This window comes from Symphalangus syndactylus, chromosome 7, assembly GCF_028878055.3.
Source record: "Symphalangus syndactylus isolate Jambi chromosome 7, NHGRI_mSymSyn1-v2.1_pri, whole genome shotgun sequence".
Taxonomy (NCBI): Eukaryota; Metazoa; Chordata; class Mammalia; order Primates; family Hylobatidae; genus Symphalangus; species Symphalangus syndactylus.
Window position 1 is genome coordinate 18,570,811 of NC_072429.2, and position 25,738 is coordinate 18,596,548.

Below are 25,738 nucleotides of genomic sequence, written 5' to 3' on the forward strand. Positions count from 1 at the left end.
GAGAATTGTTTGAACCCAGGAGGTGGAGGTTGCAGTGAGCCAAGATCATGTCACTGCACTCCACCCTGGGGGACAGAGTTAGACTGTTTCAAAAAAAAAAAGAACAAAAAGAAAAAGAAAAGAGAATGCATCAAAGCATGGGGAAAGGAATAAAGGTGGTGAGTTCTTGGGATTATAAGGAACCCTAACTTCAAGTGAAAGAGTCCTATCAACAACTTCCAGCAACTGGGAATAGTCAAGAAGGCAAAGGCTGAGTAGTAGGATTTTTTTTTTTAAAAAACAGGTCCAAAAGTTAATGCCGTCTGAATTATTGGGGACTGGAGTCATCATTTTCAGAGCAAAACACACAGTGGAGGTCAGAAAGATAGATCATCTCCTCTGCCACCAGAAGCTTGGTCACATTGGGTTGATTCATCTGGGACGACTGTGGAAGGCCACCATCATTCTTAAACTTATGGGTTTCAGATTTTGGTTCAAGAACCTCTCCAACATTTTGTTAGGCAGAATGAATGATGCAACAACGAGGAAGGATTTCCAGGGTTTTTGGAGGCAACTGCTGGGGACTTCCCATCATGCCTACTTATTTCCATCCCCTTGGCCATCCTTAGTTTTTCCTCCTTCACTTTCCTTATTTTTTTTTTTCTTTTTGCTCATATCATAGGGCCCCAGTGCATTTATTAATTATTGAACGTTGAGTGTCAGCTAATGCCAGGCTTGGTGTCTGCTCTGGTATACAAGGAAGAAAAACCACAGCAATAGCAACATGTTGAGCGCTTACACAGGCTGAGTGTCGTTCTCAGCATTGCCCTTGTTTTGTCTAATTTACACAACAACACTCACAGGCAGGCACTATTATCATCCCCATTTTGCACACAAGATATAGATGGGTTTAAGTGACTTGCTCAAGTGTAGATAAATACTAAGTGGTAGAGGCAGGATCCCCATACAGAGCTTGCTGTCTTAACCTCCAGGCTGTACACCTCTAGGATTGAGGGGTGTTGGACCACAGGCTTTCCATCAAGCGTGCAATTCTAAACCACATGGGACACTCTCTTAAAGCTCTGCTGCTTGGCTGGCTCCACGCCTGCTGAATCGGCTCCTCAGGGAATAGGGGTTTGGATCTTGTTGATTTTTTTTTTTTTTTTTTGAGACAGAGTCTTGCTCTGTCATCCAGGCTGGAGTGCAGTGGCATGATCTCGGCTCACTGCAACCTCTGCCCCCCAGGTTCAAGTGATTCTCATGTCTCTGCCTCCCGAGTAGCTGGGACTACAGAGGTGCACCACCATGCCTGGCTAATTTTTATATTTTTTTAGTAGAGACGGGGTTTCACCATGTTGGTCAGGCTGGTCTCGAACTCCTGACCTCAAGTGATATGCCTGCCTCAGTCTCTCAAAGTGCTGGGATTACAGACATGAGTCACCGTGCCCAACTGGGGATTTTTGATTTTTAAAAGCTCGCTGGGTGATTCTGATGTGTACTCTTGGTTAAAATACACTCAGTGTGATATAAGGCCTTATCTTTAGTTACCTGGGAAAGACCAATGGGAAAATCACATATATAACCAAAATATAATCATATGTGTGTATAGATGTATACATGTGTGCATAATATACTGTAATATGTAATCATGGGAAAGACCACCATGTACACAATATATATGATCACGACTATCATAATAATGATGATATGAGTGTGTGAGGGTGCTTAGATTACAGAAAGAACCCTGAACATTCCTGATCTCATAAGCTAAGCAGGATCAGGCCTGGTTAGTGCTTGGATGGGATTACAAAAAACTAAATACTGGGTAAACAAAGAAGAGGCGTCCCTAACCTCTGACTGCCACCCTGGGATGTGCTGCTGTTACTTAGAGCTGAGAGGCCTCTGACCATTGACTCAGGTGCACCAACTACAAAAAAGTAATGATAGGTGCTAGCCATTAGCCATGGATAACTTAGGGTGGGTTTTTACTTGCAAATTTACCATATCCCTGGGACAATGGGATTTTTTGATAGCACAAGTTTGAGTTAACTTTGAAATGTGAAAATTTCTATTAAAATGCCCAATCCTTCTAATAATTAAATCTGAAAAATTCACTGGAAGGTGAGCCAAGGAGTTCAGGCCAGTTGTGTAATCTAATCAAATTTCTTTAATTATGAGGGTGCCATTTATAAAGGGGGGTGCCCCAGCTGTGGCTGCGAGATGCTGGAGGGTCCAACAGGCATGATCGGCCGTTTGAGGATACCTGCCCCCCAGTTTAGAGCATGTGGGAGCTTTAATTTAGCTGCAATGTTCTCTTATTCTGAATTAAATTACCCAGCTAGCAATATTTAAATTAACCTTGAGACTTCCTGGAGAACATAAAAGTTATTTTGAATTATTTTCACTGCCGGGATCAGCACGATTCCCTTCCCAGTCGGCTTGGTAGGAATTCGGTGATAGAGAAACCAATTTTTAAATTAATACAATTTTGTGTTTGTAAGGAAGCCATTATTTTTAATTATCGGGCATTTTCCTCAGCCTGGCTTCCCCAGTTAATAAAACTCAGCTATTTAGCATGCTTTTTTATTTTTGCAGAGGGCAGACTTTGGGAAGTGGTTTCCCCTGCAGAATATCCCCCCAAAACGTTTTGATCTCACCAAGCATATGCCTGTCACAAGGAAGCTCATAAAAAACCCAGAGAAAAGGAAACGCTGTCGTCAAAACGGCCCTGCTGGGCCTATAACCCGTGACTCTAACTTAGCTCCAGGCAATGACGGGAGGAAATTACACTGGGCTGGATCCCCTCCAGGAAATAGAATTGTAACACAGCAGGAGAGATTTCAGTTAGACGTATAGAAGAACCCTTTGCCCATCCTGCTTGGAGTATGGGAAACCCACAAAAGATTAGTGAGGCGGGTCACAAGAGTCTCCCTGTCTGGCGACGTTTAAAAGCATAAGAGTTTGCCTTGGAGAGTTTAGTTATTTACCTACCCAGAGGTAAAGCCTGGCCTAGAGGACACCTTCATTTTCTTTCTGGGTCAGTCCTCTGGGATTATTTTATTTTATATTTTATTTATTTCTTTGAGATGGCGTCTCGCTCTGTCTCCCAGGCTGGAGTGCAGTGGCGCGATCTGGGCTCACTGCAAACTCCGCCTCCCGGGTTCACGCCATTCTCCTGCCTCAGCCTCCTGAGTAGCTGGGACTACAGGCGCCCGCCACCACTCCCGGCTACTTTTTTTTGTATTTTTTTTAGGAGAGACAGGGTTTCATCGTGTTAGCCAAGATGGTCTCCATCTCCTGACCTCGTGATGTGCCTGCCTCGGCTTCTCAAAGTGCTGGGATTACAGGCATGAGCCACCGCGCCCCGCCTGGGATTTTAAAAGTAGCTATCCCCAGCTCCCATACAAAAGTAGCTATCCCCACCTCCCATACATACTCAATGCTACATTGGGATCAGTGCTTGTGGAGACAAAACAACTTACTATAAATTTAATATTAACTTAAATAATGCATCATTAGAAGGGTGAGCCTCTGCAAACACATTAAATAATGTATTCCCCAAGCAAACATTATGTTTGGGTGACTTGCTGTTTTGGATGGAGGTCAGGTGGAAAGGCGGAAAGAGCCGAGTCTGAGTGGCGGTTTTGACACTCGTCAGTGTCACTGATTAGCTTTGCCATACCAAAACCATACCTTCACCATTCATGTCTCAGTTTCCTCGTCTGTAATGGCCTGGGAACTGGTGAGTCAGGACTTTATCTTATTTTTCTTAGTGTCTCTATTTTGTTTTGGAAAGTGCTTGGTGCTCAAAGAACATTAGTGAATAAGCAGACTGAATCAGACTGGGTACAAGAACCCTGCTAACTCTGATGATCTAAAGTTCCAACATGGAAAATCAAGAACAGAAAATATGATTAGGCTGGGCATGGTGGCTCACACCTATAATCCCAGCACTTTGGGAGGCTGCGGCGGGTGGATCGCTTGAGGTCAGGAGTTCAAGACCAGCCTGGTCAACATGATGAAACCCCGTCTTTACTTAAAAAACACAAAAATTAGCTGGGCATGGTGGTGCATGCCTGTAGTCCCAGCTACTTGGGAGGCTGAGGCAGGAAAATGGCTTGAACTCGGGAGGTGGAGGTTGCAGTGATCCGAGATTGTGCCACTGCACTCCAGCCTGGGTGACAGAGCAAGGCTCTGTCTCAAAAAAAAAAATATATATATATATATATACACACATACACACATATATATGTATATATATATATATATATATATATATATACACACACACATATATATATATATATATATATATGATTAGGACATCTGTGGTCTCCAAATATCTGAAAAGCTTCATTCCAAAGACCTATTAGAGTCATTCTGGAAGGCCCCTGGGACCTGGAATTCATAGGCAGAGGTGGGAGGGAGCAGATTTTTATTATGTCAGTGGAAAATCTCATTCATTCATTCATTCTTTCATTCAATATTTACTGAGCACCTACTATGTGTTTGTTACTGGGACTGTCACTTAAGATAGAACAAGACAGTTATGACCCCTGCCCTAGAGGGGCAGGCCACAGGCCAGAGCGGGGATAACGACAGGTGAGCCAACAATAAAAACCATTTTTAGTGTGGTAATGGCAGTACACCTGGGGAAGGAGCTGTGGCAATGAGGAAGGACATGGAGCCAGACCTGGGACTGATGAGGGTGATTTCCCAGAGAAAGCGCTGCTTGTTGGGGGCCTGGGTATGAGTAAGGCTTGGACAGGTGAGGGTGGGAGAAGGGTCAGCAAATAAAAGCACAGGGGATGAGCAAGGGCCTTGCACAGGCAGAGCATGGCTGTTTTCAGGTGGTGCTGTGAGTATTCTAGTGCAGATGGGTGGTCCATTGGTAGGGATGTAATGAGAAGGGGCAGAGGGTGTCTGGTATGGAGGCTCAGTCCAGATGACCGGAGTAAGCTATATTTGTTATCCTTTGACCTGAACTTCCAGGAGTCATGTATGTTGTGTATTTCCTAGTGTCCAAGAAGGAGGCTCCCCATGAGGGCTCATTTGCATGTACCAGGTGGATAATCTGCAGAAGACTTCTGTATTTCTAAGATCCTTAAAAGGGCCAACAAGATAAGGCTCTACCCCTTGACCTTACCCTCAGCTGGTTTACTCCAGCCACACTGGAGCTCTCCTTCTGTTCAGGATACAAGCAGAAGTCTCTTCTGCCTCAGGGCCTTTTGCACATGCTGCGGCTTCAGCATAGAGGCTTTTCCCCTCACTCCATGCCTGGGAAATTCCTACCTACTCTTCATTCAGTTCTCAGTTCAAATGTCATTTTCTCGGAGACGCCTTAACCTATATCATATATTCCGTATTATCTGCACCCTACATTTTTCCCAAAGCACCCATCACAATTTCTTATTTTTTTTCTTTGAGGCAGAGTCTCACTCTGTCACCCAGGCTGGAGTGCAGTGGTGCCATCTCGGCTTACTGCAACCTCTGTCTAGCACGTTCAAGTGATTCTATTGCCTCAGCCTCTGAAGTAGCTGGGATTATAGGCGCGCGGCACCACACCTGGCTAGTTTTTGTATTTTTAGTAGAGATGGGGTTTTGCCATGTTGGCTAGGCTGGTCTTGAACTTCTGACCTCAGGTCATCCACCCGTCTGGGCCTCCCAAAGTGCTGGGATTACAGGCGTGAGCCACCGTACCCGGCCCACAATTTCTGTATATTGTTTGTACATTTATTTGATGATGATTTGCTTCTCCTTGCTAAGGTGTAAGAGGTAAAGGCATAAGCTCCATTAGGGTTTTTCCACTTTTCCACATGATCATCCCAAACAGAAGCCACCCAAAAGTAATGTTTGCTTGGGGAATACATTATTTAATCTGTTTGCAGAGGCTTGCCCTTCTAATTATGTGTTATTTAAGCTAATATTAAATTTATCTCCAGTTCTGCCTGCACAAGTGCTGCTCACCATGTAAGGTGAAATCTTTTGTTCACTAATGTACACTCAGTGCCTAGCATAGTGCCAAGAACACAGGAGGTGTTTGAAATATAAAATATTAGTCACGTGAAGAATGAATGCATTGTGGCAGGAAGGAGCTGTGAAAATTCAGGCTTTCATAATGACTTGTGTGTGTTAACAGACCTGCTTGTGTGGGCTCCACGCAGAACTGAGTTCATGTGTGTGTGTTCACATGCACATAGGCACGCCCATCCCCCCACCTCACTCCTCTGTCACTGTGATTTGCCACATAAGTAAAAGTAACACATGCCAACACGTAATTGCAATGTCATATTAATTATATGGGAGCCAAAACAAAATTACTAACTCCCACTTCTTCTTGGAATACTAATAACACTAATACCAATATCATGATGGAAGATTATCTTGGAAGCAATTTTTCTTTTGTTCTGCTACCTACACATGTAGCTGTTTCTTGCTTCTGCAATCTCTATGTAAATCATAATCAGGAGGAAATATCCTAGAGCGTGGTTATATGCTTTCCTTTACAAAGAAAGAGAATCATCCTGCACAAGATCCATTTTAGGAAAGAGTAGAAGTTTTAAATCTTAATAGAAGGGGTTGATTTTAGTTCTCTCTTCCAAAAGCCTAGAAAAAAGCCTTGTCGGGGTGCGAGGCAATAGAGCCTCAAGAGATCCTCAGGACCAGGAGTTTTGCCTTATGATTAGGCTTCGGAGGGGTGGAGGATGTGGACTATATTTGGGATATTTATATTTTAACCTTGTATCTCTTTCTTTCTTTTTTGGGTACGGCACCTCTTTTCTCTAGGGCTTGCCTGTCTAGGTGCTTTTACTGAGATGTCTATTATAAGATACAGGTACGGTCATGTGACCTGTGCCTGCCTGACTCATCACGGATCCCCAGCTCCCTGACCAGTGATTGGCCCAGGAATGTGAACTCCCTCTGCCAGGTCAGTCTTTCTTCCATGAGTTATTTTATGAAAAATAGAAATGCTGGGGGAGATACCTTCCTTTTTCCTCTGGGTTCACTTAGCTGTGATGATGTAAGCCTGGAGTCAACTTTGGCTAAGTCTGCCTGACCACCCCCAACCCCCGCAGAGGACATTAGTCTACCGTAGGAGAAAATCAGGTCAACTGCCGAGACAGAAACCCTGCCAGGGGATGGAAGGGGGCTGTGAGAGAGAGAGAGAGAGAGAGAGAGAGATGTCCATCTGATATGGTTTGGCTGTGTCCCCACCCAAATCTTGATTTGAATTGTAGCTCCCAGAATTCCCATGTGTTGGGAGGGACCCAGGGGGAGGTAATTGAATCCTGGGGGCTGACCTTTCCTGTGCTATTCTAGTAATAGTGAATAAGTGTCACGAGGTCTGATGGGCTTATCAGGAGTTTCCGCTTTTGCTTCTTCCTCATTTTCTCTTGATGCCGTCATGTAAGAAGTGCCTTTTGCCTCCCGCCGTGATTCTGAGGCCTCCCCAGCCACTGTAAGTCCAATTAAACTTCTTTTTCTTCCCATCAGCAGCATGAAAACAGACTAATACACCATTTAATGACATCTTGGAGTCTCTGAGGCCAGCTTCTCCCTTGTGGTGGCCCTGTTAGGTGAGACAGCGCCTACCCTTTTAAGTTAGTCTGAGTGCACTCCTTGTCTCTTGCAGTGGAAGGATTCCAGACAGGTGTAGGGGCAATGTATTTGTGACTTTATACCCACTTTTGTGGGGGAGCATTTACGCATTAAGAAGGAGCCTGTAGAAGGCACAGTTGTTATTACATCTTCCTTTGTTACCTGTTGTCTGAGTACCCACCACATGGCACTTGTCACCAGGGATACAGGGGTGACCTGATCCCTGCACTTATGGAGCTCACAGATGCCATGATGTAACTGCTTCTTTTTTTTTTTTTTTGAGATGGAGTCTCGCTCTGCCACCAGACTGGAGTGCAGTGGCACGATCTTGGCTCACGGCAACCTCCGACTCCCTGGTTCAAGTGATTCTTCTCCTGCCTCAGCTTCCTGAGTAGCTGGGATTACAGGCATGCGCCACCACGCTCAGCTGATTTTTGTATTTTTTAGTAGAGATGGGGTTTCACCATTTTGTTCAGGAGGGTCTCGATCTCCTGACCTCGTGATCCACCCGCCTCGGCCTCCCAAAGTGCTGGGATTACAGGCGTGAGACAGCACGCCCGGCCTGCTTCATGTTTTTGCAAGGCCAGAGTGAGTGAAGAAAGGAATGGAGGACAATGCGGGCAGGAGGGGGAGGACTCTTTCAAAGGAGATTCTTTGAGGAGTTCTTGGGAGGCATAATGAAAATCTTCCCTGCACTGAGTTGGGGCAGGAATGAAGGTACTAACAAACACTCCATTACAAAGCTTTTGGTGAAAGGATGTGGTCCCGGTCTATCCATCTGCCATCATCTTACATTTCCCCAGGCCATAAGGAAGAGCCACTGATACTTTCCTCCACTAAGACATGCCTCCGTCTGGAGGACTGTGGGAAGAAAGGGTACCTAGGTGGGTTGGAATTTCACTGGGCACTGTTCTATCGTGATGATGGCTTCACTGAGATTGTTGGTCTTCTCTAAATTCCAGGAATGTTCAGAGCCTTGGGCCCTCACACCCCTCAGCTGACCAGGCTCCCAGGAGCTTGCCAGTCCCGGGGAAGTTCAGGCCATTTGCTTCATGCATGATACCCACACATTCTCTCCAAATCCCTGCTCTCCACATGGGGAGCAGTGATTACATGGTGCTGGTTAAATGGCTGCATTTCAAAGTTTATTTAGTTTCTTCTGCATTCCAAGAGGCAGGGCTGGGGCCACCAGACTGTTTCTTACATCTCTGGCTTGGGTTTCAGCTCTTAGCCACTCGCCCACAGAGCGTGGACGGCCACCGAGCCTGCCTGGTTTACATGATCATGGGGAGGGTCTGTCAAAAGGTGAACATGACACAGCAACCCTGCTAGTTGCCCAGTCCTCGTGTGCTAGACCTCTCTCAAATCTCTCCCCCTACCTTTTTTCTTTCCTCGCTGCTAGTGATTTAGTTTCTTGTTTGGACTAATGCAGCACCCTCCTTACTGTCCCTCTCCTCCTATCTATCTTGTCCCCTTCTCACCTGTCTTCCTCCATACCTGAGGAAGTCAGAGAGATCTTTCTTTCTTTTTTATTTTGAGACAAGGTCTTGCTATGTTGCCCAGGCTGGAGTATAGGGCATGATCAAAACTCACTGCAGCCTCAAACTCCTGGGCTCAAGGGATCCTCCTGCCTTGGCCTCCCAAAGTGCTAGGATTATAGGCATGAGCTACTGTGCTGGGCCATGGTTGGCTATTTAAACTTTGTTGTTGTTGTTGTTGTAGAGACAGGGTTTTGCTATATTGCCTGGGCTGGTCTCGAACTCACTCCTAGGCTAAAATGATCCTCCCACTTTGGCCTCCCAAAGTGTTGGGAAAACAGGCATGAGCCACTGTGCCCAGGCTGGAGAGAGCTTTCTAATGCTACACATCCCAGCACATCACTCTGCTAATGAAGTCCAGGTAGGGCTCACCATTGCCCTCAGGACAAATGTTAGCCTGGCACCATGTTCCTTTCCATGTGCAGTCTCTGGCTGCATCTTCTTTTTCTACCCCACTCGCTAACACATCCACTGCCACACTGAATTAGTTTTCTGAAATGCCATTCCCTTTTTGGCCTCTTGGCCTTTCCACAGGCGACATTCTTTGTCCTGTCACCTCTGTTCCCTATCTCTGCCTGGCTGATTCTTACTACTCTTCAGAACTGATTCCAGCTCCTCTGTGAAGCCCTTCCTGATCTCTTGTCAAACGGGAGACCTGATCACTCTGCTACGTGCTTACCAAGTCTTTGTTCATCTTCTTCTTCTTAGGCACTCAGAAAAGAAAGACATTTTCCAGGCTTCCCTGAGGTTCCCTGACAGTGTTCTCACCAGGGTGGGTGGAAGTGAGGCCTGCCATGTCCAGGCCTGCTCATTAAGCTCTCGTGAATCACCCAAGCTCTCTTCCCTTGCTGCAGCAACTGCACAGGCCCTGTGCTTAAGATGGCAGGATGGCAAGACAGAGCAACTGGAGCAAGTCTTCATTAAGAAGAGCCGCCCGATGCATTTGGACCGTGATATGTTACGCCCATGAGATTTCAGGGTTCATGTGTTACCTGGCCGTGGCCTATCTTCTTCCAGCGGATACAGTTAAGTATCCCTTTCTTTGTGCTTTTGGCCTGTATTATAGCTTACATCACACTACTCATATTGTCTTCTCCTTGAGACTGTTAGCTACTCGGTGCCACTCAGTTTTCTTTCTCTCTCTAGAGTCTACTTGTTCCGTGGTACTGACTGTAGTGTTGGCACCTAGTAAACATCTTTTGACTAAATGAAGACTTTCATGCCCTCGTGTGACAGTGGAGCAGGGATGAAAAGACACAGCAAGACTAAGATAGGGAGAGACGAGCCCATCTTGCCGTTGGTGAGACAGCCTGCTAGCCTTATGGGGCCAATGGGTACCTTCGGCTTAGGGGCTGCAAACTCCCTGCCATGGGCTCATGAAACATCTGATGAAATGGCCACTCCCCAGTTCCCTCAATCCACATCACACCCAACCTTTCCCTTATACCTACCTTCTTCCAACTGCTCTCCTGCGATTTCCAGAAGTTGCTTTTATTTCATTCACTAAACAGTTTATGAACTGAATTAAAATAAATGAGATGCAAATAAATTCCAGGCTTTCTCCCTCATTTTCAAATTACATTTTCAGTCCACTCAACCTGTTATAATCTCATAGTGATTTTCATTTAAGAGAGCTAAATGGATATGTGATTGTTGTTACAGGAACTAACACCAGACAATTAAATGTTGAGGTGTTGATAGATAAAGCTGTGTTTTGATTTGCATAAACACGATGCCAGCAAATCTAACCCTGGCAGAAATTCAGTTATAAGACTTGTGTGCCTAACTTGGGCTAATTACCACAAGTACCATTATTAAAGAGTTTTAATATTCAGAGTTGGGATTATAGCCACTTTATTTTAGGGCCACATTTATCTTTATTTTGAAAACTTAGTCAAAATGCATAACTGATTTATCAGAGGAAAGGCACGATTACTACTTATAATCAACTTCTACAGTGCAGCATATCAAAAATCAATTACACAGCCCTGAAATCCAGTCATTAAGGATTTAACTACTAATCTCATTCCATTTTTGTCTTTAGGAAGATACTGCAGTTTGCAACTTTGCAGATACCAGCAGAGGAAGAAAAACATGGGAGACTGCTAATAACCTAACGTGGAGACTTAAAACTTCAGCCAGACAAAGGCAGAATCTTAATATGGAGGGGCCTGGCTCTGCAGGGAGGTCACCTGGGCTGGCTGGATTTCAATCCAGTTACACAGCAAAAGTTATGACCCAAGCTTTGCCGATGCTGAGCCTTCTACTCTCAGGGATTCCAAAGCATTTGATAAATTCTTTGTTCCATTGTTTGTTTACTGACTTCCTAGTGCTTGTCTTATTCTGCAGTTATTTTTATTTATTAGTTTACTTATGATCTGCCCCTCTCTCCCATCTCCCCGCAACCTGAAGGTAAGGTGCAGGAAGTTAGGGCCTTTGCTTTCTATGCCATTACATTCCCCTCCCCAGGGAAGGGGTTAGCATGATGGTAGGAACTGTTCCCTCTTGATGACAGATAAGTGACTGGGGCAGAATCCACTTCTGCTGAGATGATCTGGATGACCATGGATAAGCAGGAAGGCGTGTGACATACTGGCAAGTGAGTCAGACAGAAAGAGAGACCTGGGATCGAGTCCTGGCATTGCCCTTTCTAGCTATTGTGTCCTTGGACAGGTCATTTAGCTTCCCTGAGTCTGTTTTCTCGTCTGAAAAATGAAGGTAGTAATAATTATCCTCATGGGGCTATTGAAAAAGTTAAAATAATACAAGCAAAGCATTTAACATAGGGTTTACATTATAATAATCCTCAATTAATGTTATATATTGGTTTTAAAAAGATGTCACGTGGGGCAAGTTGCCTGGTCTGGGAAAACTAGGGTTGGCTAAAACTCCCCACTGAGGTTCAGTTGTTACTTCCTCTTGGGAAATCTTCCCTGAACCTCTCAGGCTGAGTGGCATCCCTCTGGGATCCCATCAGACCCTGCATGTACCTCTGTCTGTCTTTTCACTTAACCTGTGATCATCCTGTGTCTGCATATTTTATCAGACCCTTGATTCTTTGAGTGCAAAGAACATACTTTAAAATTTTTGTTCTTCCAGTACTTGCTTAGCAAATTACTCAGCACATAGTAGGCATGAACACCAATTCATTGGTTGAATTGGCCAGACAGTGCAAACTGAGGAAGAAGACCAAAGCTGTCTCTAGTTACAGCATAATGTAAATCCCCACAGCAGGAAATGGCTGCCTTTTTCAGAACGTTTTTCCCAAGGTATGAGTCCCAAAGGGGGATGGATTCTACCTTCTGAGCGAAGAGTTTGCGTTTTCCAGGGAATAAAGGAGTATTAGAGGCTTTGAAGCTGGGAAACGTTCTCAGCTCTGTGAGGAAAGGGTGTATCCCCTCCCACTCTGTGGTAACAGATTGGGTGGAATCACTTACCCGGAGCTTCCTGCCGAAGATGGTGACTTTGCCTTTAATCTGTTCCTTTCTTAGGCGCCACTCAATGGAGTTTAAGCCATTCTCCATAGGCAGGGAGATGTTGCAGCGTCCAATGGTGGGGGTGATGGTGCCTGCTAGGACATGGGGCTCGCTGTGGAAGCTGACACCCATCCCATTAGCATACATCACCCTCAGGGTACCATTATTACAGAGCTGGTAGCTGTTCCGAACTTGATCTGGAAAAATGTAAGTGGGGGTAGGGATAGGGAAATAAATTATCCGCTCTATTAGTCAGAAGAGAATAGAACCCCTATTTTTTTTTATAGGTTTCCGTGGTACTTTGCAGCCATCAGTCGAAGGCTGCCTTCAATTAGCACACATACCATGTGAAGGTAAGTAGCAGAGATACTACTGATCCACGTAAAGAAAAACATACATAATATGTGGCACTCCAGAAATAATTATGCCGTGATGTTTCTTTTACTCACTGAAGACTATTAATAGCATGTTTAAACATTTAAAGATGTCTATTGCCTACACAATTTGTGTCAATCAAATTCCCGAAGCTTAACATATATATTTTAGCTTATACCAAAAAAAAAAAAAAAAAGAAAGGCAAATGACTTCAATTTTTTTGCCCTTTTGCCAGCCATCTAACTCAAGGTTGCTGGTCTAGCCACAGGTCAGATCCACTACAAATCAAAGCCCAGAATTCTTCAAGAAAATGGAGAGAAGAAGTCAATCTTCCCCATCCTCATGCTTTTACTGCTGACTGCATCTGATACCACCCCCACTCAAGAGAACTCTGAAGAGACTCAAATACATCAGGGAGATGGAGCCAGTGGGTGCTGATAATGTGTTTATCTTCCCCAGTGGAAACTACACGAGTCAATCAGACTTCTGACCTTTTCCTTTATCGAAAAGTTACAGGAAGGAAATGTGAGTCAGAGACTCCTTTTACAGATACACTGATTCCTGATTGTGTGGGCAAAGGAGCTGGCCTGGGCTGGCCTCTGAGAAGTCAGCTTTTGGGGCAGTGAGCAAGTGTGTACCTGTCGCTCCTGCGACTCCAGCCGTCACGCAGAAGGACAGAATCTACATCATTAATCATTTGGCAGAGCAGAAATAGAGTCATTGAAACAGGCTCTGCTGTGGGATAATAGTCCAGAAATGTCACCATTTATCTAGTGAGAGGACACTTTTATCCTCTGACAACGGGCTAGCCCACCGACATTATATCTTAATTAAAAGAAAAATTAATCGGGACAATTCATTTTCTTGCCAGCCCCAGTGCTTGCCCTGGACTGCAAAACACGTCTAATAGCAACAATAACCACAGGGTGGGCAGAGAGCTTTGAGATCCCAGTCTCGGAGAGAGAATGTTAAAGAGCTCCAGTCCCAGGGCAACCAACTCATCAAACAAATGCTTAAAAGAGAGAATCAGGATGGAACAAGAAAATATGAAATCTAGTGGTGGGCCAGGAGAATAAATGGCCTTTGAGAAGATAACTATGTGTTTTGGGTTGGTGGGGAGAGGTGGTGGTGATGGAAGGGTAAGAGGTAGGGAGAGAGTATATGGGGGGCGGGCGGGTGGAAATGGACATTTTCAGATAACTATGTAGACAGTTCAAATATCTAGACATTTGGTTGGGTATAGATGACATTCTGCTGTATCTGATTAAGTCATTTTCTACAAGATTGACCTCTTATAGTTTGCTGTGGACACTTGAATAAAACAGAAAGCTGAGGGGTACGCTGGGTCTCTGGAAGTCCTTCCAGGCTGGATAACTCATATGTTGGGCTTGGCTGGGTTCTGGGTCTGTCGGTGAATTTGGGGGTAGGATGGTATGGGTGGAGGCTCACCTTGTACTACTGTGTAGGAGGCCTCTACTGAAGAGAGGTTGGTGATGACAGTGACGTCATCATCACGGTTGGAGTTCTCAATGTCAATGGTAATAGATTTCTCCATTTCCCGGTGCAGACTTGTTACCACCCCCGTGGGGCGCGTCACGTTGGTCAGGCGGCCTTCATGGTCATAGCTGGGGGGAGATAAACCCTGGTTAGCAGCAGTCATTGGGGCTGAAAAGTGTTCCCAAGACTCACAGGGCCAGAGAAAGAGAGAGCTGGAAAGGTGGGTTGGCTGGGTGGCGCATCTCACTGAGGCCCCTTGTCACAGTCAAAACCCTATTATGCCCTGAGAAACAGTGGTGATGCTTTCTTTTACCCGCTGATATAACTGACTTCAGCTCCTGCAAAACATTACACCTGGTCTCAGGCTTCCTCTAGTTAGTTAGAGAGAACAGCCACTTGTGAGCTTCTCTTGGTTCTCTGTTTCATTTTTTTTTTTTTTTTTTTTTTTTTTTTTTGAGATGGAGTCTCACTCTGTCCCAGGCTAGGGTGCAGTGGCACAATCTCTGCTCACTGCAACCTCCACCTCCTGGGTTCAAGCAATTCTCCTGTCTCAGCCTCTCGAGTAGCTGGGATTACAGGCATGCACCACTATGCCTGGCCAATTTTTGTATTTTTTGTAGAGATGGGGTTTTGCCATGTTGGCCAGGCTGGTCTCGAACTCCTGACCTCAGGTGATCCACCTGCCTTGGCCTCCCAAAGTGCTGGAATTACAGGCGTGAGCCACGCACTTGGCCCTCTCTTGTTTTTTAATTTAGGTGTTCTACAAAGCCATCAAATTAATATTCCCCAAATATCAGTTTCACCATGTCAGTTCTCTGCTGAACAAACCACACTCTTTTCCCATTGGTTGCTAAATCAAACAAAAATCTGGCATTTGAGACCATCCATGCCTCGAGTCTTCTACTGGAGTCCAACCTTGTCTCACTTGTCACCTCCTAGGCCTCTGGACAATCAGCCTGTGCCAAATGCCACCTGCACATGTTGGCTCAGCATAGAAGGCCTGGCTGCATGGAACCTGTTCTTTGGTCCCCACCGAACCACCATGGCTCCAGTTCCCAAGCAGCCTTCTTAGACAGTTTCCCAATGACTCCCTTACCATCAGTTGTCATTAGCACCCAAGTCTAGGGACACCAGTGATCATGCCCTACTGCCTGCAAATGGCCTGACACTGGGGCCTTCTTCTTTATGTATATGTGTCATCTTTCCTCTCTTCTCATACTGTGGAGTTTTCTCCCACATCACCTTTAGCAAGAAGCCTTGTTCTACTTGGTACAGCCTTTCCCCATCTTGGAAGATCCACTGTATTCTAAGAGCTGGGCCCTTCTCACACCTAGGAAAGGAAAGCAGGCTCGTTCCCAGGTCTGCATGTAGAGGCCTTCGAGCTCTCCCAGGTGAGTTTTGTTACTGGAGGAGGAAGGGGAGGAAGAAGGCGGAGCTATGAAGACATTTTGCTTGGAGGGTGGAAAAGAAGGAAAAGTGGCTCAACTCCTGGGGGTTACTCCCTTTGGACTGGGGAGAGGGAAAAAGCTGGCAGGGTCTGAGGGATGGGAACTGGAGCTTGTGCAGCACGTGGGGATGCGGGGGTCCTCAGAGAAGGATCCCTGTGGGGAGGGCCTGTGAGCAGTGGAAAGGATCGCTGTGGCCTGTTGGACGTTGTCGCTTAGGGCTTAGGATGACAACAGCAAAGACAGAGAGCACTCAGGAAATGTTTTTGGAATAAAGAATTGCAGACCTGGCTCAGGCTTTCAGGGATCTGAGAACCTTTGCTTCTGGGAAGAACTAGAAGCAGTGAAGCTCTGCAGAAATGTGAAAGCTGAGAGTGCAAACACATTAAGCTGGACACCGGGCTGCGTAAAGGTGTTCGGGGAGAGAGGAGGGAGATCTTGGAGCAGGAATGTCTGTGAGCTCAGGATCCACCCCTATCACTTGCCCAGGGCCCCAGGCAGGGGGTGGCGCAGACCATGCGCTCCCTGGAAAGCCCTGGTGTTGTAATCAGGGATGGGGACTTGGGTCTGCTACATCAATAGGGCTCCTCTGTGCTTTCTTACCTGCGAAAGAAACCACTTCTCAGGCAGGTGGACAAAAGTGCTATTTACAAGAGTGACAAATTAGAACAACCTAGATGTTCCTTGATGGGAGATTCATTAAATAACTGATGATCTATCCGTAAGGTAGAAACCTATGAAGCCATCAAGATTGACAACATGGGTTTCTATTTACTGGCATAGACAAATCTACACATGTTGAGTGGAAGAGTGGGGTACAAAATATACTCCCTTGACAGTAGCTTTTTTTTTTCAGGGAGGGGTAAAAAATATCAGTATCTATATGGAGCAGAAATTCTCTCAAAATACAGACATTTGAATGTTAATGGGTTTTGCTGTATGAAATTTTGACGAATCTTCATTTTCTTCTTTGCATTTTCGCATAATTTAGAAATTACTTGTAATCAGCCGGACATGGTGGCTTGTGCCTGTAATCAATCCCAGCACTTTGGGAGGCTGAGGCGGGTGGATCATGAGGTGAGGAGACTGAGACCATCTTGGCCAACATGGTGAAACCCCGTCTCTACTAAAAATACAAAAATTAGCTGGGCGCAGTGGCGCGTGCCTGTAGTCCCAGCACTCGGGAGGCTGAGGCAGGAGAATCGCTTGAACCTGGGAGGTGGAGGCTGCAGTGAGCTGAGACTGTGCCACTGCACTTCAACCCGGCGACAGAGGAAGACTCCGTCTCCAAAAAAAAGAACTTGTAATCAGTACATTCATGTTTAATAAACAGAAACAAAAGGTATTTAAAACATCAGAAAACAAAGCAATTCTAAGTATTTGGGTACGGGGTGTCTAGTGCAGTCCTCAGTAACAGTTTCTCCTCCTGCTGACGACAAGTACATTCTCTGGGACCAGGGCAAGGATTTTAATTCCAATCCACTGTAGTTTGGGGACATGTACAATGCATAGGCTGCTGAGTTTCCTTATGAGAGAAGTAGGAGGAACTGGAGTTTCTACTTTAGGGAGCAGAGCTTTAGGGTAGGGACTAGAATCTCATGGGCCAAAGGGAGAAAAACAGATTTTCTTTAACTTTTAAGAAGATTCGGCTGCCTCCAGCTCTACTTACTTCCCCCAAGGAGCGTCTTCAGATGTAGGTCTTTTTGCAAATGACTCTGCATGCAGGAGTGAAGCGCTGTAAATTCCAGCAATGGGATCTCAATGCCAACCCAATGGAACTGGCCCAGCCTTGGCTGGAGTGGGGCTGGAGGCTGCCTTTGAATTATGTAGTCAATAAATATTCATCAAGCGCCTGTGATGTGCCAAACACAGTTCAAGGCACTGGAGATATGGCTGGGAAGAAAATGGAGCAAAATTCTTGCACTCATGCTAGCTGAAGAGGGCAAAACTAAACCAAGATAGAAAACAGACAGCATGTCAGATGGTGAGTAATAGGTGCTAAGGACTAAAATAAAAAAGGGAGAGAGTGGAGAAAGAGAGAGTATAGAGAGTAGAGAGTGTAATTTTAAGGACAGTACTGTTCTTTTCAGGAATACAGATGCGTCTTCCCTAGTCTGGGAACTTAGCAGGCATGATAGGGTTTCCAAAGGGCCTTCCGTACCAGCTCCATTTCTGCCCAGCTCTTCACTTCCCAGGACAAAGAGGAGAGAGAGGCAACTCTTAAAGGGGCCCATTCCAGCCTTCATGAATTGCATGGCAGCTTATTCTGTAAAATCACTCTTGAACCCCACACCATCGGAAGTCACCTTCCATCTTTTCCTTTGATCTGACATTTGCCCCTTCCCCAGTTGCTGGATTGGGAGAAGGAGTTGAACATGACTAAAGAGGCTCTTTATCATTTCTGTCTTCTGGAAGGCCTCTTTTTAAGGGTGATGTGTTTTTCTGTCCCTCTGAGCCCCAAGTTTGCTAAGGCAGCCTCTGCTCCTGCAGGGGATGGGAGACCAGCAGGCAGCACTGGGAGGTGGGAAGAGAGCAGGAGAAATGCAAAGTGAGGTATTAAAAAGACCTAATGTGCAAGCTGCATTCTTCAATTCTGCTTTTCCAAAATAAGTCTCTGTCTGACTCTTGTATCCACTATACAGTTAGTTGAGTGAAACCTGAGATGTAGGAAGGAGACAGAGGTGTGCTTAATAATTCCTCTCAAATCCCATTAGCCTATACTCTGAGTTAAACTTCTATATGCCAAGTGCTTTGCTAATTTCTAAAAATGTATTATCTCAGTGGATTAGCACAGGGCTCCTGTTAATTTGCATTTTTGTCCCCATGTAACAGATGAGACATTGAGGCTCAGAGAGGTTAAATAACGTGTCCAACGTCAATCAGTAAGTATGTGGCAGAGATGGACTCCACACCCCTGTCATCCTGATGCTAAGACCTAGGAGCTTTCTGGTATAAGATGCTGCCTTTTGGAGAAGACTGTGAAAACCTGAGTTCCCTCAGGGATGTAACTAAATCAGGATACTTCTTCTATCAAGACCCAAAGGCCTGCATCTGGGGAAATCTTAATTCCAAGGTTGGATGTCCTGGAAGTTTCTGGAACTGGCTGATCATAAAATGGGTCCAGGAAGATTCGATAGTGTTATTTTTTCCTACCCCTGTCTCTCTCCTGCTTCCAGAGTCATTGGTAGGCTGGTCTTACTGAGTTACATCTTCCCCAAAATTCAGGGACAGTTCCCATGTGGAGTCTGAAGGTGGAGTTACAAATTCCATTCATAGCCCTGCTTTACGACGGTGCAATGCAAAGAATGCTGGGCTTGGAGATCTGGATTCCAGTCCTGCTTCACTACCAACTCCATGGGTGGTCTTAGGGGAGTCACTTCAATTCTCTGAGCCTCAGTTTCTTTATCGATAAAATGGGGATAATCAAATCCATATTTAGACAGTCACTGTGACAACACAGCAGATAAATGGCTTCTCTACCTCATGTTCTATGCAGAAAAAAGAGATACGGCCACTCTTCTCACCTATAGGGGGATTTGTACCCTGCCCCCTGTAACAGAGTGGGAAGAGAGGAATCCCCCTAAGGAAGCTCTCATTGAAGGACAAATCATTTTCTTTCTTTCTTTCTTTCTTTTTGAGACAGAGCGTTGCTCTGTCGCCCAGGCTGGAGTACAGCTGCGTGATCTCAACTCACGGCAACCTCCACCTCCGGAGTTCAAGTGATTTTCATGCCTTTGCCTCCTAAGTAGCTGAGACTCTAAGTATGCACCACCATACTTGGCTAACTTTTGTATTTTCAGTAGAGACAAGGTTTTTCCATGTTGGCCAGGCTGGGTCTCAAACTGCTGGCCTCCACTGATCCTCCTGCCTTGGCCTCCCAAAGTGCAGAAATTACAGGCATGAGGCATCGCTCCCGACCAGCACAGACTTTTCTAGTAGCCTCACAGCCTCTGTGTGGTTTTCTTCATCACCCTTTCTCTAAAGTTTTGGCTAAGGCTATGCAGTGTTGGTCTTGACCACACTGCCCTGACAGGAGGTGAAGTTATGTCTGATTTTTAAGTTGGCTGTGTGTCTTCCAGTTGGCTGATCATGTGCCAAAAGTGCCATAAAACAAAAAGAACTCACCATCTTTTCAGGTAGAAAAGAAAGCCTTATACATTTGAACCCCACAATGGAGAATTTGTGTCACTGGATTTATCTACATTATGAAAAAAAAGCTTATCAAATTAAGATAAAAAAATTCAGTTTCAATGTAACTTCTGAACATTTTATAGCACATTTATGAGTCATGCCTATGTTTTCATTAAACTAGGGACACTTTCTGGAAAATACTTTCCCTTTTAGAGTTCAGATCTGTGGATGCACTTGAACCCAAGCTTCTTTATGACAGTTTGTAAACCAGGCCCAGTTCAGTCTGGCTTCCCTGAGAGGGATGTTTTTTCCCCCTCTTTCAGGAGAGCCAACAAACTGTTTCTGAAATGCATTAGGTCTTTGGGTGAAACTGTCACAAAGGAAGATGAAAATCTCAGAGGTGTTTGGGTGAGTGTATAGCTTCAACCTAACTCAGTATGAGAGCCAAGGACAGCACTCAGATGGTACCCTCGAGGGCAGAATCACTGGCTGGTGAAGTTTGATAAAAACTCCAGTGTCCTGAAGGGTATTAAGATGCTTCAGAAGTCTGAGAAAGAGTTGCCCAAAGAAGAAAGTCAGAACCAGGGAAAGCAATTCTTCTGCAATGCAGTAAATATCCAGCAGGTGGCAACAGCTTCCTTTTACATTCTCCCAAGACCATTGGCATACAAACAGGAAGTAAACATTGCTGGATTTAGGAATGATCAACAATGAGGTTTTCTGTTCTCCCTCTTGTCCCCTTTTTTTGCTGTGCCAACTCTCCGTAACTTACTACATTCTCAGCTAGCAGCAGCATCCAGACAAAAAACAAGCAAGGACTCCAGGTACATAGGGGTTAACACACTCCTTCATCACCTAGGAGAGCCAGACATTTACAAATTCTGCTCCAGTCTCAGCCAGCCATTGGGAGAATCATGCCTAGTAACTTCCTCCAACCAGCATCCCACCATTAGTACCTACAGCAGCAGGCACTTTGACCAAGAACTGCCTGCAGGAGCTAGGAAAAAGAGTTTTTTGCAAAACAAGCGTCAGGACTATTAAGTATGAGATAATTGTTAGGGGAAATATGACCAGCTCTCGCATCTTTTGATATACCTAATGCTTTATCTGTATCGATCTGCTTCTGCTAAGGAGGAAATTCAGAGTTTATCTACCTGTCTGTGCAATCAAGTGTGTTGCTGGACCTATTGGCAAATTACAGGAGCCCCACTGGGATCTTGCCTTTTAGGTTCTAATTTCCGCACCCATGGCAAACATGAATAATCAGCAAAGTTAATCAACACTTTACCTCCCAGGTGCTGTGCACGTCCAATATCCTGAAATTTGAACGGCAAGCAGGCAACAGGAATTCCCAATTCTAGTAGGGAGGATGCTTAATATCAGAGACCCATTAGAGCAAATCATTTCAGAGTCAGGGAGAGGGGACATGAATATCTTGAGGCCATAAGACATCATTAAAGTTAGAAAGACAACGTGACAAAACAATTTAAAAAGCTACAAGAACCACCAGTCCTAATGCCAGCTAGGGAAAGGGAAGGGCTCTTCAGAGATGCTTTACAAACCCACTTACTCATAGAAAGTCGTCCATCCTGTTTCATCGCTCTTGGTGGCCAGGAGCCCAGTGTTCCCATCATAGGTCATGAGGCCAAGCTCCAGGTTCTGTGTGGACACGACTTTGAGGCCTCCATTGGTGCCCACGGTGATGGTGATGATCTGGTTGTCAGGCATGAGCAGGTGACGGGGCATGCCACTGCTGTCCCGACGGATCTTCAGGGAATTCCCATTATTGTCAATCAATTCAGTGACATCATTGTCAGTACTGTATGTGAAATTGTACAAGTACTCCCCTGTCACCAGACTCACAGTGTATTGGTGGATGCCGTCAGCGTTGAAGACATATAACTCCTGCTCTCCGGGGGATGCAGCCTCATACTGGTTGAAGGCATTAAGAATGGGCTTGTTCTTGCTGACTGCCCTGATCCGAATATTTCCAAGGTCTGCAATGTAGATGGTACCATCTGGAGCTACAGCTAAGGATGATGGGGAATTCAAGATGGCATCAGTCGCGTAGGCATCGTCTCCTGAATAGCAGTTGCAATTGACATCGTTTTTGCAGTCACAGTCCGAGGCTGCCCCAGCTAAAAGGCAGATCTCCCCATTGGTTGTTACCTGGCGTAGACGGTTAATCTTCTTCTCATCTGTCTCAGTGATATAGAGGACCCCAGTGTGAGAAATGGCAATGGCACTGGCTGACTCCAGGGCAGAGTGAATGGCTAGTTTGCTGAGTGAGTAGTCAATGCCAGGAACCTGGCAGTGCATGGGGCGTCCCGCAATGATGCTCACTTGGTGGTTCTCGGTGATTCGAAGGATGACATTGTTCTCTAGAACATACAAGGAGTTATCCATGGGATTGACAGCAAGGTCTGTTGGCCACTCCAGACGAACCTGTGGATGACGTGGTATCAGATTAAAGAACAGCCTTTAATATGTCCAATGCTTAACTGTAGGGCACTTACTGGTTTTATATATCTAGGAAAAAAGACAGCTTTTTAATAACACATTGTATTAGAAATGCTCTTCATTGAACCAGCTGCTCATTGCCCATGATGAGTGGGTGTGATGGAGAAGAAGAGATAATGTAATATATATTTCCTACCATGTCACCTGCCATGACCAGAACAAGCCATCAGCTCTACCTATGATGCTGCTTCTCAGCTCCAGATGGTTGGACCAGCATCAGAGCTGTTATATATGGTTGCACAGGTAGTTCACTACACAAGAGACCATGCCATCCAGCCCATACTCTGCTCTCCAAGCAGACACCTACGGAAGCTATGTACATTTAGAGGCAGCACCTGTATCTAATTCACAAAAAGGAGTCATGTGGCTTGGAAGGTGGCTCTGATCCAAGGGGAGCCAAAGTGCAGGCTCACCAGCAAACTACTACTTGAGTGTCTGCTTTAAAAAATAAACTGAACCAAATGCATCTTTCTTCTGTGAATTTGAGATAAAAATCTCAGTAGCAAGTTGTCTGTTGTGGAACTTGAGCTGAAATTTATGAGGTTGGCCAAGGGTTGAAAAGGCCATTATAGAAAGGTTGAGCGTGTATTCCAGGCTGTCTGAGAACAAATGCTGTACATTTGAGTGAGCCTCTGTTCTCTGCCTCTCTAACAGCCCAAACTAAACACACACTTTGGGTGATACTGTAGAGGGCTCTGCTCTAGTTACTACTGCACAAAGTAAAGGTTTATATAGTGAGGATGTAATCATTTCAGATTAACAGGGAAGTTCTGATTGACATATAACACTGTACAGTACATTCTCAAACCTGCAATAATGATGGAGAAGGGAGGCAATTACACAGCAACTTCTACCCTGTAATCTGCCACGGCTGGAGTGTGTCACCAGCTCCACTTTTCTCAACAGTTTTCCCTCTCTCTTACTCTCTCTCTCTCTCTCATACCTATCTGACATTTTCCATTCCATCTTACTGTTTAGCTCATCTCAGTCTTTCTCCAAACAACCCCGTGATCTGTATCTGTATCTCCCCATCCCATTCCGCTTCCAAACCCAAGAGGAAGCAGGTAAGAACCTCAGGCCAAGGGGCAGGTGTTGCTTAGTGAAGAGACATAAGAAAGAGTCTCACCTGGGCTACATCCATGCTGGAATCACAGCTCAGCGGCCGGACGGCAGTGAGGTCATTGGAGCCCAGCAGGGTGGAGATGATTCCATTCTGGTCGACCTTCCGGATCATGGTGGCATCGACAAAGTACATGAGCCCATTCTTGTCTACTGCAATACCTGAGCAAGACAAGCAGTGTAGATTTATCTCTTGGAAAGGGGTAGGATTGTGGGGGGGAGATGGGAGATGAGATGCCTTGCTGAGCACTCTGCTTAGACCAGAGACCTCACTGGAATTGATTAGTACCCTCAGAGCAGTGGTTCTCAGCCTTCTAACGCAAGATCCTTTCTCATGGCACTGTGCTGGGATTTGTATAGTTCCTAGGGTGCTGGCTACATCACCACCCTCTTCCCTGCAACTGACGAAAGCATGCTCCTTGGACTGCAAATGAACCAAGGCTGCAAATGAATGAAGCAGGAAATAACTTTGCATCTGCTCTCCTTAGAAAAGAAGTTATTTCCTAAGTTCATTACCCTAAACATTATTAGTAGTAAGTTACTTGAATATACTTCACAACTAATTGCAGCAGTAACGCTGAGAAACGATGATTCTTGTAGTTACAAACTCCTAATTCAAGGTGTATGCTTCAGGAAGTATTCCCAGTTAAGCTTGACTCCAATCAGCACTTCAATGCCCCAGCGGGGGACACTGGGGCCTAGCATTCCCCTGTTGCAGCAGGGCTGGAAAGGCACAGATATGGCTTCTATTTATTTTGTGTCTTTGCCCCAGTGCCCAAGTACAAGGCTTTGCCTCCTTAATCCATGCTGCCCTGCTGCTTTCACAGTAGCTAAAAATGCTAACAGGAATTGGACTCTCAGATGATTGCTCCTTAATGTTAAGTATTTTTAGTCCTTTTCAAATAGAGACCCATGGGTTCCCAGAACTCCTCCATCCTGGACCCCTGGAAATTATACCCATTCTTAATTACTACCATTTATTGGGCATTTACAACATGTGAGGCACTGCACTTTCGACTTCATACACATTTGCTGTCCACCACGGAAGTCTGGGCGTGGCCAGAGGCCCCTGGCTGGGCTTTGTTCTGTCTCCAGCCCACACAGCTGGCACTCTGGCCCATGGAGACAGGATGTCCTGATTCTCTTGACTGGCAGCAGTCAGAAATATCCAGGCGCAACCCCCTTCACTTTCCACTTGGAGCCTATGTGCATGACCAAGTTTACTTCAAATAAACAAATAAGGTTTTCTTTTTCTTTTTGGAGACGGAGTCTCGCTCTGTCGCCCAGGCTGGAGTGCAGTGGCACGATCTCGGCTCGCTGCAAGCTCCGCCTCCCAGGTTCACGCCATTCTCCTGCCTCAGCCTCCCCAGTAGCTGGGACTACAGGCGCCCACGGCCACGCTCGGCTAATTTTTTGTAATTTTTAGTAGAGATAGGGTTTCACCATGTTAGCCAGGATGGTCTCGATCTCCTGACCTCATGATTGGTTTTCTTTTTAAACACCCATCCACACACCAAAGCAATCTCTCTGAGTTAAATGATTACAGGGAAAGCTGTGTTTTGGACTGCTGGGCTTAGTTAAGTTCTGATAAGAAGAAAGCCAAGCTGGTGGCAAGGCTTTATCTGGGGCGGGAGACTCTTCCTTGATGTCCTTTACCTCTCGGGCTCATCAGGGTTGCATCTATGGCCTTCCCTCCATCCCCGCAGCGGGCTTCATCAAAGGGCAGACACTGCTCTCCCGTCCCTGCCACAACTTCCGAATTCCCAGCCAGGTCTTTGGCTCCACTCAGAGACTTGACGCGGTAGATTCTCCTGCTGTTGGTGTCGGACACGTAGAGCGAGCCGGACACGGGGTCCACTGCCAAGTAGTACTTGTGTGCCGGGTTGTTGCTTTAGTAGAAGAAGCACAAAGAGAAATGAGGAGGGGCTATGGAGCTGGCCGCCTAGATCAAAGGAATGACAAAAATCCCCACAAGACGCTTACCTTCTCTAGTGTCTTTCCACTTTAGTGAACTGGAAAGAATCTCACATCAAACTCAGTGTTCTAACACATCATGGTT

At 45.6% G+C, this 25,738-nt stretch overlaps 1 protein-coding gene and 1 long non-coding RNA gene across 22 annotated transcripts in view; one reads left to right on the top strand and one right to left on the bottom strand.

Annotated features, from left to right (window-relative positions):
* LOC129486044 (uncharacterized) overlaps positions 1-14,306 on the top strand; it is a 45,310-nt gene extending 31,004 nt beyond the window's left edge. The window contains exons 3-7 of one of the 4 annotated variants that reach the window (XR_010121667.1): positions 6,766-6,907; positions 9,971-10,141; positions 11,161-12,799; positions 12,880-12,945; positions 13,203-14,306. This is a non-coding gene — a long non-coding RNA (uncharacterized lncRNA). The other 3 variants (XR_010121666.1, XR_008658835.2, XR_008658834.2) reach the window with 3 other exon arrangements.
* The window catches only part of TENM2 (teneurin transmembrane protein 2), a 1,678,453-nt gene that overhangs the window by 25,265 nt on the left and 1,627,450 nt on the right, over positions 1-25,738 (bottom strand). For all 18 annotated transcript variants that reach the window (XM_055285322.2, XM_055285321.2, XM_055285327.2 and 15 more), the window contains 5 exons: positions 25,336-25,568; positions 23,687-23,841; positions 21,611-22,485; positions 14,417-14,592; positions 12,554-12,789 (listed from right to left, as the gene is read on the bottom strand). In XM_055285322.2, the coding sequence (XP_055141297.1) occupies positions 12,554-12,789; positions 14,417-14,592; positions 21,611-22,485; positions 23,687-23,841; positions 25,336-25,568 (1,675 nt within the window). The remainder of the gene's footprint in view (positions 1-12,553; positions 12,790-14,416; positions 14,593-21,610; positions 22,486-23,686; positions 23,842-25,335; positions 25,569-25,738) is intronic.